Source organism: Canis lupus, chromosome 12 (assembly GCF_011100685.1).
Source record: "Canis lupus familiaris isolate Mischka breed German Shepherd chromosome 12, alternate assembly UU_Cfam_GSD_1.0, whole genome shotgun sequence".
In the NCBI taxonomy this organism is placed as follows: Eukaryota; Metazoa; Chordata; class Mammalia; order Carnivora; family Canidae; genus Canis; species Canis lupus.
In genome coordinates, this window is record NC_049233.1 from 24303877 (window position 1) to 24324175 (window position 20299).

The following is a 20299-nucleotide window of genomic DNA, read 5'->3' on the forward strand; positions in this document are numbered from 1 at the left end:
TCTCAGGGTCCTGGGATGGAGTCCTACATCCCTCTGCCTATGTCTCCCTCTGCCTCTGTCTCTGCCCTCTCTCTCTCTCTCTGTCTCATGAAAAAATAAATCTTTTTTAAAAATGGCATATCTTCAAACTATCCACAGCATCAAAATCCCTCAGAAGCCCTGTTCCCTTATCTTCACACCAGGTGATGTGATGAACTTATTGAAACATAATATATCTGAATTTCATATTTTAGCCACATTATTATTAAACAGATATTTGAAGACCGACCTCCAAGTCTCTGCTCCCAAGATATTATTATGGTCTGTATAGAAAACAGCCAACATATCAATATTTATTTTAAATACAGAACACATTTCCATATTAGGGCTGCTTATTCTGTTTGTAGTTTTGTTTTGTTTTTTATTAATTTCTTAAAAGTATGTAACTTTGAGGCCTCAAGTGCATTAACAACCACTAACTTCATAGCAATCTACACAAATAACTCAATGCACATTTTATAACAAATGAGACCTGGCCCCTGCCCTCAAAGAGTCCACAGTCTATCCATGTCAGCATCCCCCTGTCCACTGCATCCCATCAGATGGATTCCTCCATTTCTTCCTCACCTACAGTGTGCACTGATGATTAGTTCCCCCAACTTCTCCCGACTTCCTGCCTGGTTGTTTTCCCTAATTTATATAATCTCATTCCTCCTGACAAACACCTGACCGGTCCTTCTCTCATAACCCCTTCCTGCACTACCAAAAGCAAAATATCCACTTCTGCCATCATTACCAAATCCCTCGGGTCAGAAACACCTTCTTCTTTGCACAAAAAAAAAATGAACGGAACACAAGCATCATGTTCTGATGGGCCAAAGCTCCAAGTTCTCTCAATACCCTCCCTTCACCTGTCTTCCCTTCCTGCTGAGCCAAAGATGGGGTGCAGGTACTGTCTCGGTGCTTCAGACCTGCTCATGGAGGGGCAGGGTGGGGGTAGTGGAGTCAGGACAGGTGTCTCAACAGGACAAGGAGTCAGGTCTCAGTGACTAAACACTTTTTAGTACTTGAGGAGGGTGGTGAGAGCTAGGTCTGTCTCAGCTGCCCTGGGCCCGCCCTGCTTGCTCTCACTTGGCTCCCAAACAGTCTGTCTCCTGGATCTTCCCTCCTCCCACCCTTTCCCCCATTCCACCCCTCCCCTTGAGGCCTGGAAGAGACCAGCCAGCATCTCACAACAGAAGCCAGAAGAAGCTCAAGGCTGTTGCCCCAGAAACCCAGACTAGAGAATGGCTGGCTGGGCGCTGTTTGTTTTTCCCGTAATCAGAAAATCCCACTGTGGGGACTGTAGGGGGAGTCTCTGCTGCTGTAGTGACTGGAATCTGGACTAGTCCCCACCAGCCCCCTCAGAGAAGAGAAAGTACCAACTTTGCATTGTAGTGGGAGGCAAAAGAAACTGAGTGGGCACACACCCACCACCCCAGAGTGAGAGTGGGTAAGTGGAAAGGAAAGGAGGCCAGATCCAGTGGCTGCAGAAACCAGCTCTGGAAAAAAAACTGACCTTTGGCCTTTGCAAGAGCCCCAAAAGGCTTAGTACATCCTGCCCATTACCATTCTGAGAGAGAGAAAATTATTGAGGGAACTGAAAAACAATCACCCCAGGAAGCAAGTCTCATGCCCAGAACACATATGAAGAAACCACACAGGCACTGCAAGGTTGGAGGATTGTTTTCCTCAGTGTTCTTAGCTTACAGCTGGGTAAAACAAGCCAGCCCTTCTAGTTCTCTTTTACAGCCAGCGCAAAGGAACACCAGTAACAGAACAGAAACATTGGCACCTCCCCTATATTAATTAATCAGGAATGCATAATGGCTAAGCCCTCAAAAGCACCAGAGACAGAAAGCTGCTATGGACACATGACATTAATAAAGATGCTACATGAAAAAAAAAAAAATGGCATCCAAATTGTTGAGATTCCCTTTGCAATTCTGGGTACCAAACATCAGGAATCTACCCCAGTTAAATCTGTAGAGCTCAGTGTCCCTGGGCAAAAAATGGAAATGAAGACAGCTTTCTCAAGGCTTCTAGCAAATACACTAGGAGTCACTGAGGTTAATACTTTCATAATGTCACAGTAGCTATGGCATGTAAATAGGAAAGTTTAATGCAGATGTCTGTAAATATCCCCTTGCATTTCAAAGGTATCAATCCATCCAACCAGAAGACAGGGCCAAACAGCTTAGTCACCAGCAGGCTGGGCAAACTGCTTTCTCAGATAGAAATCGGGCATAAAGTAAACATGGTCATCCTCCTCCCCCACCTTGAACACAAATCTCTGCCCCGGGCATCAGCTCCCAGCTACGGGGCCCCTGCGGGGGCGCAGATGGGTGAATTTCCTTAACTCCCGTCCGGGCTTCATCCCCTCCCCGGATGCGCTTACCTGCTATCCTAAGCACTGCCCTCTCAGCGGGGTCCAGCACCGAGCCCCCGTGAATCTTTCTTTTTGATCTCTCATGTTTAGGCAAATTCCAGGGTAAGGTGTCTCCCGGAGCTGGAGATGCAGAGCCAGATTTCTGGCTGAAATCATCCTCATCGGAAAAATCCGCAGAGGAAGACATAGAGCAGCGATAGGACGCGTTCCCGGAACTCTACAGAGGATGACACAGAAAAAAGCGTTAACAGCAAAACACTCACATATGCTCATCGATTTCAACAGCCCCCTCCCTGCCCCCGAACTGAGTCTGGCATCCTGCACCATCCTCAATGCCGAGGGGATACACAAACAAGAAATGAAACCCAGGGCTCACCATCTTTTCTTGGCCGCGTCTCCGACAGCAGAAACAAAACCCAGGCAGTCCCAATACATGGAAGATTTGCGCAGAAGTGTGTGGCCTGCGGTCCGGCCACCAGCTCACAAATGACTGGCCCAACAATGAAGCCAGAATCAACAGCCTTCCTGTTACAAATCTATAGTATTTGGCTCCCCCACCAGGACAGGAGAAACATTTTCCATTACTAGGCTGCTGGTTAATTCATTAATGCAACTAGCTCGAAGTTTCAAAAACAAAGCACAAATGCAGGATGTCGAGTCCCAGTTCCTTTCCGTTTCAGGTTGCCTCACCACTGGAGTCTCCCTTCTGACGAGTTTTAAACCCCTTCTCCTCTTTATTTAATTTGCTTCATGAGATTGAAGCAGGTTCCCAGAAAAGAGCAAGGAGGGAGGAATGGCAGATTCTGAGAATCTTGAGAAAACAAAAGACTGTTTTCAGAAGCCTAAGACAGCTCCAATAAACAAACATCTGAACTCAGTTGAGAGTTCTTCAGATAATTTAAACTTCTAGCAAAGTAACAGCTGCCAATAATGTAAATGAGGATGATGCAGTGCAGTGACAGGAAACAGAGCCCTTCTCAGCCCCTGGTCATTACACGGTGAAATGAGAAACAGGATGCTTCCACCAAAGCACTTTGCCTGAAGGTTAGTCCTCCCTTCATCCAGTAAGAACAAATCTGCGAGATCATATCTCGCATAAAAGGGTTCTATCTTTCATACAGGGAAAAGGCACCAGATACTATTCCTGCCTTCTTTATGGAGTTGGGTTTGTGATTATGTAGAGGGCCACCACCTTATTGTGGAAATAGGATATGATCTGCGCTGTGAACATAGTTAAATAAAGTACCAAAGAGAAATCTTCACTTTCCCATTTAGAATTCCACTTTGCTAAGTAAGATGCATTGTAAAGATGGCAAAACTGGTACAATTCAAATTCCTGCAATGTATCTTGCAGTCACAGATTCCTAAGAAGCAAGTTGCAGACAGGAATCAGTGAGGCATACTCCAATTTGAGCAAAAACACTGGGCTGCTCACAAAAGCAGTGGCTACTGCAGCAAAACAGGCTGTGTGAGCAACATCCCAAAGCACTCACCACAGCCTGTGAAACAAACTATAAGTGAATCAGGACTATTAATCTTGCCTCTGTCTATTCAGGCATGTTGTTACACATGGTCAACATCACAATATTAAGATGCATAATATTCCCCACAAAGTTAAGCGTCTTAAGATTTACCTTTAGCTCTATTCTTTCCTCCAAAAAGTGGTCTTCCATTTTGTTTTACCTGAAATTTCATCACCTTGGCTAATTTATTTATTCAGATTTTGTGTGTTCGCCTCATGGCAATAATGTATGAGGCAGGCATGAAGTAAATAAATAAAATTGATTTTCTGTATTGTAGCTAGAGTCCACTGAGAATTGTGAGTGGTATTAAGTCAGTCACAGAAAGCTATTATCAACCTAATTTATTTTCCACGCTTTTTGGAAAATTCATCTTGAGCTCTCTGAGGTTGTTGTTTTGTTGGCTGGATCCATGAAAAAGGTGACATTCTTGAAGACTTTCGAAAGGGTATTGGGTTTCTTTGGTTGCCTTGTCTTCCTTGAAATGGCTTCCTACCTGTCCTTACTTAAGGTCATCCTTTATCTGTGAGATTATATTTCTTGTTGTTGCCTGCACAATTTCAGCAACTATAGTAATCAGATTGTTTATCTTTACAGATAGACTTAGAGAAGAACTGTTAAAGAACTGCTCCTTCCAAAAACCACCGGTTATTGATTTTTATAGATAGAGTAATTTTTTTTAATGGCCTGAGTCTCAGCTGATTGAACAGCAAGATGTGATTTATGCCATGACATAAACACCATTAATCACACGTAGCCAGATGGGAACAGTTACTACTCCTGGACCCAAGGGTGTTGACTGGGGCAGCCTCTAATCTGGTAGTGTCACTGGTAAACAGATAAGAAAGGAAAGAAGGAAAAGACAATCAGCAACACCTCTTTCAGCAATATATCATATGAAAATATAAAGGCAGACACACAGACCGACAGAAATCATACATATTTATATCTGGTAAAGTCTCCAAGGCTACATGATTCAAGCACTTTAAGGAAGTATTAGTGGTTTTTTTCCCCATAATAATTTTCATAAACACTTTTAAAAATGTATGGAAATTATACACAATTAGGCCCATTTGAATCTTGAAAATTGAGAATGGATTTGAAAGAAGTGGCTTTAAAGGCGATCAATCCTATAAAACTGTTATATGCTTTATTGATTTGAAATGACTTGCCAATTCATGTCACTATCTTAGGGGCTGGAGTTTAAGAGTATGGTCTCTCTCTCTTTTTGGAAAAAGCAAACATGTTCTCTGGTCCAAAATCCAGAGCCTCACCTTTGATATAGTGGGGCTTGCAAGGATAAGACGAAGGAAGAGGGCTCTTGTGACCAGCAAAAGCCCCAAGATTTCTCTTGTTGCCTAAGGCTCGATTCCTATTAAAATATAAATATCTATGTCCATGAATAGGAGATTGGATAATTACAGTATATCCATATAATGAACTACATGCAGCACAGAACTACAATGAACTACAATTAAACAGAAGTGTTATCAATCTACACTTAGCAAAATATAAAGAGTTCATATAGAATGATTCCTTTAAAAAATAATTGTGTGTGTGTGTGTGTGTGTGCGCGCGCGTCTGTGTGTGTAGCTGGATAGATAGATGATTGATAAATAGGTAGACAGATGATAGGTAGATAGATAACTATTTACCAGTATGTAAACAATGGTTATCTCTGGGTGTTGACTAATATTATAAATGGATTTCATTTTATCCCTTGTAATTTTTTAATCCAAAACAAATACACAAAAAGACTAATAAAAAGAAAGATACTATGCCAAGAGTCAGAGAAAATAGCAAAGGCCCTAGGAATAAGTAACTATTTAACCAGTGCTTTTAAACCACTTGGGGCTCACAGGCACCCTGAAAAATTGAAGAAATCTATGGGAATGTCTTTCTAGAACAGAATACATGGGCAAATATAAACAAACTTTGCATATGATTTTATGGGGTTCAATGACCCACTGACCCCAGGTTAAGGACTCCTACACCATCATCTGTCATCACCATTTGGCATTCACATTGAGAACAAGAGAAATAAGAAAGCACTGTGGAGTATGCAGAAAAAGAAGTAAGGGTAATTAGGAGAATAAAGACAAAGTTGGCCCAGGTCATAATATTAACATTTGGCCTTTTTTTTTTTTTTTTTTAATAAAGGGCAATGAACCATCTCTGGATTGATGCTGAGTCTCTAGAACCAAAAACACCAGGTTGTGAGGAACCTAAACACCCTGTATTTGTGTCTCATTATAACCTAATGATTAAAGCAGTTTTAACAAGTGAATTAGATCACCAAAACTTTAAAATGACTTTCCTAATAGCCAGTGCATTCACATGGTGTAAAAACAACCCAAATTTCTTAAAGCCAAGATAATTACAGAATGTAACATTTTTAGAAGGGGAACTAAACAATAACTTCCCTAATTGAAACTCCAGTGGGGATCTGAGATAAGTACAATGGAACTGCTTAAATTGGAAACCGCCCAGTCTTAGCACCCTGATCTGCAGGAAAGTGCCAGGAAATTGTCTCTGCACTAGGCATTCTCTAAATGCAATGGAGAAACAAGTGCAGAGATAAGGGTTTGTAAAAGAGCCAGACTTTGAGGATCCCTGAAACTGAAAAGGTAATTTCCACAAACCCACATACCTATATTTTATGCATATTTATACGTAAATATATCTCCAAAAATTTACCAAAAGATTAAAAACTAAAAAGCATGTAAAGAAACAATTAGACAGGGGTGCCTGAGTGGCTCAGTCGGTTAAGCATCTGACTCTGGGTTTAGGCTCAGGTTATAATCTCAAGGTCATGATCTCAAACTCACAAGATAGAGCCAAATTAAGGGCTTCACCTAGTGTGGAGACTTCTTGAGATTCTTTCCCCCTCTGCTTCTGCTCCTCCCCCACTCACACACACTATCTCTTAAATAAATAAATAAAATATTTAAAATAATGGGGCGCCTGAGTGGCTCAGTCAGTTAAGTTTCTGTCTGCCTTCTGCTCAGGTCATGATCTCAAGGTCCTGGGATGGAGCCTTCCTGCTCAGCGGGGAGTCTGCTTCTCCCTCTCCTCCTGCTCATGCTCTCTCTCTCACTACCTCTATCTCTGTCTCTCAACTAAATAAATAAAATCTTTAAAAATAAAATAAAAAAAGAAACAACTAGACAAATATGGATTGTGGGGCATTCAACAAAATAACTATCCTGCACTCTTCACAAAGATCAATGTCAAGAAATAAATGTGCCCCCAAAAACAGGGCATGTTCTAAATTTAAAAGAGAAATGAAACGTAACAACAAACTCATGAAACTTGATGAGATTCTATGCTTTTTTTTAAGTTAAAAAAGACATGTTAGAGACAAATAGGAGCATCTGAACATGGATCATGGATTGTTTATCAGATATTACTGGAACTACTCTTAATTTTCTAACGTGTGATAATGATATTGTGGTTGTATACGAAAGAGTCCTTATCCAGGAACACTTTATTCTTATCTTCCAGGCTGAAGAAAGTCATGATGTCTGTACTTATTTTCAATTGTTTTAATAAAAACAGAACTGATAAATATAGCAATAGCTTAACAGTAAGTATTTACTATATGACTCTTTCAACTTTTCTATACATTTGAATATTATCAAAATGAGGAGTCAGGAGGAAACACATAAACAAGACCTTTCTCAGTTTCTCTAAGTGTTGCTTAGGCCTGACTCCACAACATCAAAATCCCAGGTTGCAAGTACACAGTGAGATTGTCCATCTGAGTAATTTCTCCTAGTAGTTCTTGACATACAATTAGAGAAGCGGCAAGAAAAAGGTGATGTGCTTGCCTCAGTCCTAAGCATAGCTTTAGATGAAAGGAAAAAAAAAAGGAGGCACCACTGTTATTCATTTAATATACAATCCAATAAACATAAAGTTGGCTCAATACCACTTTTTTATATTTTACATAAACAAAAAGAAAGATATCAGAACTTTAAAAACATTAAAATCCATTTTTGCTTAAAATCCCATTGATGAGGTAAATACAAATACTAGCTTCTTACATATTATGTAAAAATACACAGCATGGCCAAAAAAAACTTATATACTAGTTTTTTATTGGGAAATAAGTCAAAAACGCAAGGGTTTTTTGATATTGCAGATCCTAGAGAAAACAATCTCTACCACAAATAAACAGATGCTGGAGAAAACAGTTAAAAAAATTTAAGAAAGTGTGTTTTACCCCCTTGACGACAAAATAAGTTATTGTAACTGTGGGGACTTTGTGCTTGTTTTAAATGTTTTTCAAAACCAGGTGAATACTTCAAGTACTCTCTCATCAAATAAATAATTCTTAATTAGCCTCCCAACTGGAAACTACCTTTAAACAGTAAGAGAGAGGAGGCTTCTGGTTTGGTGAGACATCAACTGTCTCTCACTCTCTCCTTTTCAGAAGATTTGCAAGAGCCCTTAAATGAGAGAGGAAGAAGAGCCTAGGTGGAGTTAGGGGGAAAGAGTGGTCAGAGGGAAGGGAAGCTGGAAGGTTGGAAGGTTCTTGGATCTCACTCCAGGGAGGAGGCTTTGGGCAAAGAATTAAGGAAGTCAAAAGTTTCTTTCTAGATGGAGAGGCCCAGTTTATCAGCCTATGAAAGCAGACCACTGGAATTCAGGACACAAACTCTTCCTAGAGTAGAAGGATTATGTAGTAGTTAAGAGTGTTCTTTGGTCTTATGTTTCTGGGGAAACTAAGCTCACACAGCATAATTTTCCTCTACCTGTAAAGAAGTTCTACAAGATAAGCATCAAAAACCCATTTCTGGGAGGAGCAGGGCTTCAGATTCTAGGCAGTCTTGGCTTAGCACTAAACCATTTTGCCAGACTTCCTTCCTTTTAGTCTAACCAGCATGTTCTAACTATACACATCATTTACTGAATTACTGTACTAAGCATTTTCATTCACTAAAGATAGTGAATTTAATACTCACTGCAACCCAAGAAAGATGTTTGGAGAGGTTAAATAATTTGTCCATGGTCATTCTATCCATTCAAAGTAGAGCCAGAATTTCCATCTGACCCCAAAGCATGTGCTCTCAATCACATGTTATTAAGTGCCCTAAAATGAGATCACTGGGAGAACATCTTAACATACAGCCCTCAAAGATATTACCATGTATTTGGGGAACCCAAAAGGAGTAGACTTGTTCTGTGCTCAGTACTAGGCGCCCCCCCAAAAAAAAAGTACCAGGCCCAAAGGATGGAAATGATCAGAGATAGCTGTCAGTTCACAATAAAGAAAAACCATATAAAAATATAAAACCACTTGGGATGTCTGAGTGGCTCAGTAGTTGAGAGTCTACTTTGGCTCAGGTCATGATCCCAGGGTCCTAGGATCAAGTCCTGGATCAGGCTTCCCGAAAGGAGCGGCTTCTTCCTCTGCCTATGTCTCTGCCTCTTTCTCCATGTGTCTCATGAATAAATAAACAAAATCTAAAGATAGATAGATAGATAGATAGATAGATAGATAGATAGATAGATGATAGATAGATGGATGCTGGGTGCTCAACAGCAAGTGTTGTACTCTAATCTCTAATGATCCCCCTGGATTATCTTTTGGTTTAACTCAAGCCTAAGGCTGGTGAACAGTAGCTACACGCCCACATTGTGTGTTCTGTGAATGCTAGCTCTCTTGAATTTGGATACTGCTTATTTTTTATAGAGTGTAAACCAAGTTTTATATTCTACAAGGCAAACAGGTACCTATCTGTTTCTAAATAAAACTGTTTACATTCATAAAAATATATATGGTCATATATCAAATCCTATGTCAGCAAGCTAGTTACTCCTCCCCTTCCCCCCCACTGTCTGCCAGAAGATCGTTTTAATTAGTGTATAAATCCCCAGTGACTATGGGGTTGTCAACGCAATCTGGAGTGTGTAATGCATAATTATGGTTGAACTTGAACTCCCAACATCCAGTCCCCTCCTTGTAACTAACTTCATCTCCAATGACCGTTTCTTTCCTTTGGAATCAGCCCTTGCCCCCATGGTTCTAAATTGCCATCCCAGGGAATGCACTCAGTTTGCAGCAAAGCCGAAGCCGTGCTTCTCCTGGGCTACTCCCAGCCCTTTACGGACCTGCAGTGTGGGTATTTGACCCGGCCCCTTTGTGGGATGTGCTGGACTCCTCCAATGAGCAGTGTTGCTGTGGGGACTCCTCAGCAGCTGGCTGAAACTTTCTTAGAATTGTGCTGCATGTAGTCTAAGGCTCTCCTTGCTCAACCCGCACCACCCCCCTTCCTTTCCTAGTTGTCAGACTTGCATTATGGTATGAAGGCCTCCCCGTCCCTCTCCCTGTTTCTTTGTTTTTCCTTCACAGATGTTCCCTTAATAAAACTCTTGCAAGTTGAAAAAAAAATATATATATATATATGACCACTTAACAGTGGAAATAACTGCTTTGTATGCTAGTGACCATCTTCCTTCTCCAAGGGACCAAGGCTTCGCTGAGTAGAATGTTGAATTTAGTTTTCTCTCCCAACTTTTAATATTCTTTGGCCTACATGTTCTAACGCCTCCATAAATCTTCTCCCCAAAAAGATTACAAATAAAAGAAAAATTATACTAGGTAACAAAATGCCAAATTTTGTAAAATTTTAAAAATCTTTTACAAATAGACTTTCTTTTTTTGCAAGTTCAGGTTCAATCATATTAAAATTATAAAAATAGAGACATCCAGAACTAGTCTGCATTTGAGGACCTGCAGATAGTCTTTCCAAACTGAGGAAAAACATTTCAAATAATTTGCCCAAAAGAAGAGCAAACACATGGGACACCTGGGTGGCTCAGCAGCTGGGCGTCTGGCTTTGGCAGGGGGCGTGATCCCAGGGTTCCGGGATTGAGTCCCATATCAAGCTCCCTGCACGGAGCCTGCTTCTCCCTCTGCCTGTGTCTCTGCCTCTCTCTCTCTCTGTGTGTGTCTCTCATGAATAAATAAATAAAAATCTAAAAAAAAAGAAAAAAGAAGAGCAAACACACACTAAAAATAGCCCCACAAAACAGAAACACATTAGTAAGACAAACTGAAATACCAATAACATCTCTCTAACTACAGAATATTTCATCTTATATTTTAAATGGATGTTTATGTATATCAATCAATTAAAAATATGTAGTAGGCGCAAAGAGGCTTCTGCTTGGAGGAGCTTAAAATCCAATCAGAAGAGCAGAGGTGATAAAATAGCCAACTTATATTTAAATATTAATATCTTAATGTGTTAGGTTGAAAAAAATCTCTTCCAGTATGAGAACGTATGTACATAAAGATGTGATTAATAATATAAAGCCAATTAGTAGAGAAACACTGACTCAGAAAAGAGACTAGATGATCTATAGTCCCTTTAGAAGCCAGGATGAAGATTCAAGCGTTCCCCACCCCTCACTCCTCTGACAGTATCATATCCAAAACTGTCAACTGCTGATGGAGCCATCCTACAGATGAGCTGTGATTGGCCTACTCATTTTTAAAAACTAATTAATGACAAATATTTAAAAATTAGGAATTTAGCATGAAAATACAGATTTGGAAGACTGAGCCTAGTAGTATTTTCCCTTTTTAGAAAGGACATGTGCTTTCCATTCTGATATGGTCCCTTCCTGACCTACTTCATTTATTTACAACACCTGGCCCGTGAGTTTGTGGCTCCTGGCATAAATTAAGGCATAAGGGATGAATAACACTGTTGCATTCAGAAAGTGAAGGAACCATAGTAGTAATCAACAGGATGATGATAGTAATCATAGTAGTAATCAATAAGAAGAAAACTGGAGAGGAGTATACAGAACAAAAGGAGAGGGCTATCAAAATACCCCAGCTAAATTGGTGTCAAACTGAAAGAGGAGACTCCATGTTCCTGCTGACATCCAAGTGCTGATCTCATTATGCTCCATTCCCAAGAAGCCTGGTTCACATTTTGAACATCTAGGAAATGGAACAAAACTCTATGTCTCTGTAAATGCTGGCTCATGATCTCTGTGAATCTAGCGGGCCCACCCACTCATCACACTACCGCTGCTGACCCCCCACTGTTGTTTGCTCTTGCCCCTACCATGGTCAAATCTGCTACCAAATGTTTCTCCTACCTTTGTGTAGGTCATGGAGGGTGTTTTGATACCAAACACTATCAACAGCCAGGATATAGCTCTGACTTCCGTTAAAAAGAAGATGTGGACTATGATCACACATGTGGGGCTCTAAGATATAGGACATTTACAAAGACCAAACCCCAACTACTATCCATACTGTCGAATCATAAAGTTAAAGATAAGTGCATTTCATACTGTGCCAAAGACTGGATGTCGGGAAATAGCTGTATGACCTTGGGAAAGCTGGCCTCTCTGGGCTTTGGTTTTCTCATCTGAGAAATGGGAAACATAACAGTACATAAGATATAAGGCTGTAGCAGAATAAGTAATACATGAAAAGTGCTTACTGCTATGCCCAATATGGAGAAAGAATCAAATAAATTTTAGCAATAAGTGATGGTACCTATTCACATTGGCATGATCCATGGGGTAGATGACTTACTCCAGTTGAGCCAATATGACTGTCATTCCAGGGAATTTGAAGCAACAAATAGAGACACAGGGACTGTGTTATTGGAACTAGTTATTGGAATTAGGTCACATTAATAACAGCTCCCAGCAGACAAGGCCCATGTAGTTTCTTCTATCTATCCTTCTTAAGCTTTTTTGTTGAACATTTCAATTCTATGGGACATCTTTGTACCTTTCCAATAAATTCTTCTGTTTCTTTTAAATCCATTGCCTCCATTATTGGAAACAACAACAAAAACTTAGATAAGCACGTTAGTATTTTTAAAAAAGCAATTATAGGTATTCAATTCTTCCCTGTAGGAATATAAACAGAGTTATGTCTTTATACCTTCATTTTCATTACCTGTCTTCATTAATGAGACTTTAGAAAATTGCTTTTGATAATAGCTCTTACATAATTATTCTCTCACTTCAAACAGCTACTGCTTAAATTAAGTGGAAAAATTACTTTTCCATTTTAAAAAGTGCCTTATTATTTTTTTAAAGATTTTATTTAAAAGAGTGCCTTATTATTGCACTGAAGCCAAGTACATAAAATTTGAAGTGCCTGGTACTTCCACTGTCTGAGGAAAACGGGGCTTGTTCCAAGTGTGTTAAGTGAAAATAACCATAAGCCACACCTGACTGGAAGCATGAATCACTACCTGAACATAAGGAAGCCCACTGCCCCTGAACTGACTTGATGGAAAACTGCCCAGTTGGGATGCTTCCTACTGGATTGTGCCCTGTCCATTCACAGCCTCTCCTCTAGGGAATAAATGCTAAGTACATTCCAAATGCCCTTAACTAATATTTGGGTTTTCCTGAAGAAATGCTATTTCTCCCACTCTTAGAACACCTGAGATCCACCTGGAACAACTATGTGGCTCAAAGATCCTGCATATACACTAAGGGCTCCCTCATATTTCATTTTTTTCTTGTAATAGATCTCTCTTCCAGAAGGTAATCCAGCTCTATCCCTTCCTTGCTTTATCCCTAAGGAAAGCTATGTGTCAAGGCAAGAAGCACAAACAGCCTACAAGTACTCTTGGCTTCTGTTTTCCACAAACCTAAATCTGTTGAGAGTAGGGTTGCAGAAAGGGGCAGAAGGTTCTGGAAAAAAGGACCTTCCCTGGCCTAAAAAGAGGCCCTCTTGGGCTAGGGAACATCTGTGGATCCTGGAGGAGGGGACTTCTCAAATCCCAAAAGATGACCCATAAAGCAATGGCTACCTGGCATATCTAGGGGGACCAATCCCTGGACATACAGGTTCCCCTGTATGGTAAACCTTTTGAATGATCCCTGTGTCCTGAGACTAACCCAGATATAGCCTAAAGGGCCCAATGTGGCCCAATGGGGCAGTCACAGAAGGTGTATCAGCATAACCCAGAGGATCACAAATATTCCCTCCTATTCATTGACCCTTTGGCATGTTATAAAAACCCAAACTATTAATACAACTGCAAGATGGAGGAAGCAAGGAACATCCAACCCAGCATAATGGGAGACTGGGAGTCAGAACCTAAGTTGACATGAAAGGAGAGAGAGAGAGAAAGTGATAGATCTTACACCAGAGTTTATAGCCTGAGATTCAAACTCACCTTGTAGGCAGTGACTGTGTCATATTTTTTTTAGACTCCCAATTTCTTGAGAACGGGCTCCTCATGACTATCTATTGAATGAATCCACTGCCTTGCAGCTTGGCTTCAGCAAGTGGGTCCCATATGAGTAGGGATTCAAAGAGGAAGTTCTGCCAACTAGGGCTACAAATGTCCTGTGTTTGTCCGTCTGTCTCTCTCTCTCTCTCTCTCTCTCTCACACATACACACACACACAGAGCCCACCAACAAGATCACCACAGCAGCTATCTCCTCCTACATCTCCTTCTTCCTCCAGCATCATTTTTCTTTTTAAGGCTACTTTGAATTACTCTAGAACCAGAGTAGAAGGAAATATACTTGCTTGCTTACTTGCTTACTTCCGCCTTGTTCCAAAGTGGGTATTAAGGTAACTAATAAAATAGTGGGAAAGAGGGAAAATATGTTTACACCTATAAGTTATCTAACCAATACCCCAGAATGAGACATAGGCAAAGCATAAGGTGCTTTGGAAAGCTCAAGGTGGAAGTGACAGCAGATGAGCCTTGGGGACACAGGTGGTAAATGGAGATCCTAGAGGGCCTTATAAGCAGTACCAGAACCTAGACTTGACCTTGCAGGAGCCAGACTGTTGCTTAAGGGTTATAAGGAGTTGCCCTCCTGGATGGATGACTCTGACAGCCATGGAGAGAATGGACTGACTAGGGGTCAACACCAGATGAGACTAGTTGGCAACTATTGTTACAGCCAAGCAAATGATGTCAGCCTGAGCTAAATCACTAATGTAAGCAAGGGAAGGAGGGTAAATTTGAGAAATATTTAGAGACTATGAAAAGAGAAGTTGAAAGGAAGGCTGGGATGTGGCTTATAGGGTAAGAAGTCAAGGTAGTTTACCTGGAAGGAGTTGACAAGTCAGACAGAAGTGTAACAGTGGGGAGCCAGAGAAGAGTATAGAAAAATGAGCAGGTCCCAGGTAAGTCATACAAGGAGGCTCAAGATGTGGGGTCTCTGATAAGCCCCCAAGTTCATGGTAACGCGGGTGGGTTTCAAGTAAAAGTCTAGCTAGTATCTGCAAGAGGCCCACATTTCCCTCCAGCCATAGCCCTGCCCCAACACACCCCACCCCCACCCCCAGGGCACCACAGCAAGTGATAATGGAAACCTGCCCCTTAGAGAAGCTGCAGCTGGTCAGTGTCATGCAAGGGTTTGCTGAGAGGGTAGCATGTCAGTACCAAAGCATTACTGAATCATTCATGCCTTCATTTGTCCTTTTGCTCTTGCACACAGAGAATAAGAGTGTATGTATAAACAATCTTGTTCATTGTCGCCTTTTACACAGGAATTTAAAAGGAGAATATAGTAAACATATTGCTTCCACATATTTCTTGTAACATTTTAGGAACAATGATACTATGCTACTTAAAACATAAAAACAGAAATACCCATATTTTTCTGACTTTCAATTGTCTATAACAAGCAAATTGGTAAACTGTTCCCATGGTGCTTATAAAGCAAATTCATCCATTCTTTTACAGTGCCTGCTGCATGGCTCTCTTACCAGTTATAATCGTGTGCTCTGGCTTTGCCACCACCCCTCTCCTCCTTAATCATACCACACACTTATGATTTGTGTGCATTCCAATCCCCTGACCTTCCTCCTCCCTCCATGTTGTATACTCCTCCCCTTTCTCAACTGGGGCTTGAGACCCAGACACAGTCCAATAGCTTCCTCCAAAAATAACTTAAAACCTAAAGAGTTTTTTAAAATGTATATCCAGGGTATCCTTGGGTGGCTCAGCAGTTTAGCACCTGCCTTTGGCCCAGGGCATGATCCTGGAGACCCGGGATTGAGTCCCACGTCGGGCTCCCTGCATGGAGCCTGCTTCTCCCTCTGCCTGTGTCTCTGCCTCTCTCTCTCTCTCTCACTCTCTCTCTGTGCCTCTCATGAATAAATAAATAAATAAAATCTTTTTTAAAAAGTGTATATCCATGTCCAGAAAACAATGTGATGAATTCCATTAGAAACACATGCACACAGGGGCTCCTGGATGGCTCAGTCAGTTAAGTGTCTGCCTTTGGCTCAGGTCATGATCCCAGAGTCCCAGGATCAAGCCCCGTACCAGGCTCACTGGGGAGTCTGTTTCTCCCTCTGCTCCAACCCCTGCTCCTGCTCTCACTCGCTCTCTCTCCTCTCTCTCAAATAAATAAATTAAATATTTTTAAAAAGAAAAGGAAAGAAACACATGCACACTATGGAATAAACAAAGACCTGTTCCTTTGTGCCCTACTTTATTTCATCCTGAACTGGTTCTGTGTCTGTCTCCACAGCATAGGAACCAGCTGGAAAGTTAGCAAGTGAAGAATCCAGGTACCTTTAAAAATCTATTCTGTGAAAATCAATGTTTATTGGTGTGATGGTTAATTTTATGCATCAACTTGACTAGACCATGGGTGTGAACTGGCCTCCGCCAACCAGCTGAAGGTCTTAAGGAGCAAAGACTAAGGTTTCCTATAAATGAAGGAATTTTTTTTACTCAAAATTACAACACAGGAAACTTGCCTGAGTTGCCAGCGTGTAATATCACCCCTTTTTTTTAACTTATTTTTTTAGAAGGGAGCAGTGGAAAGGGGGAGAAGGAGAGGGAGAGAAAGAATCTTAAGCAGTCTCCATGCCCAGCATGGAGCTCAATGCAGGGCTCTATCTCACGACCCTGAGATCCCAACCTGAGCCGAAATCAAGCATCAGACACTAAACCGACTGAGCCACCCAGGTGCCCCTGTAACAGTAACTCTTATCTGAACTTCCGTCCTGCCAACATGCCGTACAGGTTTTGGATCTGAAGCCCTACAATCACATGAGCCAATTCCTTAAACCTCTGTGTGTGTATCCACCCTATTAGTTTTGTTTCTCTTAACCCTAACTAATTAGAACCCTAAATAATATAATTGGCTTCAATATTACTTTATAAGACTTTTATAAATCACCTTTATTGCATTTCAGGGAACTAGAAACACATGCTATAATTCACATTTTACACTTTAATGTAAAGAAAGACTATATAGAACTTTTACCAGGCCACTTTAGGAGGCCAGAGTGGTTTGTCTAGCTTCATTATTCACCACTCATACTACCATAAGAAAGTTATTTAACCTCTCCAACTTTCTCGTCTTCTAAGTGTAGATGATCACACCTTCTTTACCAATGTTAGTATAAAATGAGAAAATATATGTAAAATATCTAATATGAAGCCCACCTAGTGCATAACAGTCGATATATTTTATAGCATTTCATTTCAAGATGAAAAATAAAATGAAAACCAGGTAAAAAGTACTTAGAATAGCAAGGATTACAGTTACATTACCAAAAAGTATATCATTTTGAGGACTTGAAAATTTTTTTCCTGCTTTATTGAGAAGAAATGACATACATTACTGTATATGTTTAAGACGTACAACATGATGTATTGATTATCATATAGTGTGAAATGACTACCACAATAGGTTCAGTTAACATTCATCTTCTCTTACAGATAACAATAAAAAGAAAAAAAGAATAAAGGGGGAAAATTTGCCTCCTTCGATGAGAACTCTTAGGATTTACTCTCCCAGCAACTTTTCTACAAACCATTCAGCAGGGTTAGCTACAGTCATCATGTTGTACATCCTTAGTACTTATTTATCTTACAACTAAAACTTGTAACTCTTGACCACCTTCCTCCAATTCTCCCTCCCTCCACCCACTCCCCCTGGTAACCATAAGCCTGATCTATTTTTTTGAGTTTGGGTTTTCTGGTGTGTGTATTTGTCTAGACTCCACATATAAGTGAGATCAGACAGTACTTGTTTTTCTCCAGCTTATTTCACTTAACATAATGCCTTCCAGGTCCATCCATATTGTCACAAATGGCAAGATTTCCTCGTTTTTATGGCTGAATAATATCCCATTGTATGTACATACCATCAATTCCTTATCCATCAGTAGACACTTAGTCTGTTTCCATGACTTGACTATTATAATTAGCACTGCTATGAACATATAGGTACAGATACCTTTTTGTTGAGTTAGTGTTTTCATTACTTTTGGATATATTCCCAGAGGTGAAATTGCTGGATCAATTAGTAGTTCTATTTTTAATTTTTTGAGGATCTCCCATATTGTTTTCCATAATGGCTACACCAATTTAAAATCCCACCAACAGTGTACAAGCATTCCCCTTTCTCCACATCCACACTAGCATTTATCATCTCTTATCTTTTTGATGAAGGCCATTCTAACAGTACTAGGTGACATCTCATTGTGGTTTTAATTAGCATTTCCCTAGCACTAGCGATATTGAGCATGTTTTCACATATCTGTTGGCCTTTTGTATATCTTCTTTGGAGAAATGTTTATTCAGGTCCCTTGCCCATTTCTTAGTTGAATTATATAAGGAAGGAGTTTGGTTTGGTTTGGTTTTTTTCGTGTTGTTTTTTTATTATTATTATTATTATTATTATTATTATTATTATTATTTGGGGGGTGGCTTGGGTTTTTTTGTTTTTGTTGTTGGGGGGTTGTTTGTTTTTGCTACAGAGTAGTTCTTAATTACTACTTTATGATAATTACTCTTTATGAAATATATGGTTTGCAAATAGTTTTTCCCCAATCCGTAGGTTTTCACTTTTTTGATGGTTTCTTTTGCTGTGCAGAAGCTTTCTAGTTCAATATAGTCCCATTTGTTTACTTTTTATTTTGCTGCTTGTGCTTTGGTGTCATATCCAAAAAAAGCATTACCAAGACCCATGTCAAGGAGCTTTCTTCTAGGAGTTTCATTGCTTCAGGCCTTACATTTAAGTATTTAATTTATTGTGAGTTAAGTTTTGTGAGTGGTGTAAGATATGCGTCCAGTTTCATTCTTCTATATATAAATATCCAATTATTTCAGCATAGTTTATTAAAGAGACTGTTCTTCCTCCACTGAGGATTCTTCACTCTCTTATAAAATATTAGTTGACTGTATATGCTTGGGTTTACTTATGAGCTCTCAGTGATGTCCTGTTTGTCTATTTATTTGTTTTTGTGCCAGTACCATACTCTTTTGGTGTCTGTAGTTCAATAGTATAACTTGAAATCAGGCAGTGTGATACATCCTACTTTGTTCTTCTTTCTCAAAATTTCTTTGGCCATGTGGGGTCTTTTGTGGTTCCACATAAATTTTAGAAGTATTCTTTCTACTTCTGTAAAAATAGTATTGACATTTTAACAATATTAATTCTTCCAAACCATGAACACAGGCTATCTTTCCATTTATTTGTGTCTTCTTTGATTTCTTTCATCAATGTCTTATGGTTTTTAATGTAGAGGTCTTTCAACTCCTTAAATTTATTCCTATCCTATTGTTTTTGATGCTATTGTAAATGGGGTCAATTCTTCACTTCGTTTTCAGAAATTTTGTTGTTAGTATATAGAAATGCCACTGATTTCTGTACATTAACTTTGCATCCTGCAACTTTAATGAATTCACTGATTAGATCTAATGTTTTTTTGGCTAAGTCTTTAGGATTTTCTATATATAAAATTACATAGTCTGCCAATAAAGACAATTTTAATATTTCCTTTCTAATTCTGATACCTTTTTCTTTTCTTGAGGAATTGCTCTAGGGAGTATTTCCAGCATTATGTTGAATGGGGATGGTGAGAGTGGTGCTTGCTTGTTCCTGATCTTAAAGGAAAAGCTTTCATCCTTTCACCAGTGAGTATGCTAGGTATGGGCTTATCATATGTGACTTTTATTATGTTGAAATATGTTCCTTCTATGCCTAATTTGTTTAGCTTTTTACCATGAACAGATGTTGAATTTTGTCAAATACTTTTTCTGCATCCATTGAGATAATTATATAATTCTTTTCTTTCATCCAATCAATGTGGTTTATCACATTAATTAATCTGTGTATGTTGAACCATCCTTGAATCCCAGGAATAAATCCCACTTGTCCATGGTGAGTGATCCTTGTAATATTCTATATTCGGTTTGCTACTATTTTATTGAGAACTTTTGCAGTTATATTCATCAGGGATATTGGCTTGTAGTTCTCTTTTCTAGTAGTGTCTTTTTCTGGTATTGGTATCAGGATAATGCAGACCTTATAAAATGAATTTAGGAATGGTCTCCACCTCCCTCCTTCAATTTTTTGGAAGAACTTAAGATAGATTTATGTTA

The 20299-nt window shown here is 39.7% G+C and overlaps 1 protein-coding gene across 16 annotated transcripts in view; it reads right to left on the bottom strand.

The window, feature by feature from the left end:
• DST (dystonin) overlaps positions 1-20299 on the bottom strand; it is a 480589-nt gene that overhangs the window by 360785 nt on the left and 99505 nt on the right. For all 16 annotated transcript variants that reach the window (XM_038554403.1, XM_038554389.1, XM_038554383.1 and 13 more), the window contains exon 4: positions 2417-2624. In XM_038554403.1, the coding sequence (XP_038410331.1) occupies positions 2417-2624 (208 nt within the window). The remainder of the gene's footprint in view (positions 1-2416; positions 2625-20299) is intronic.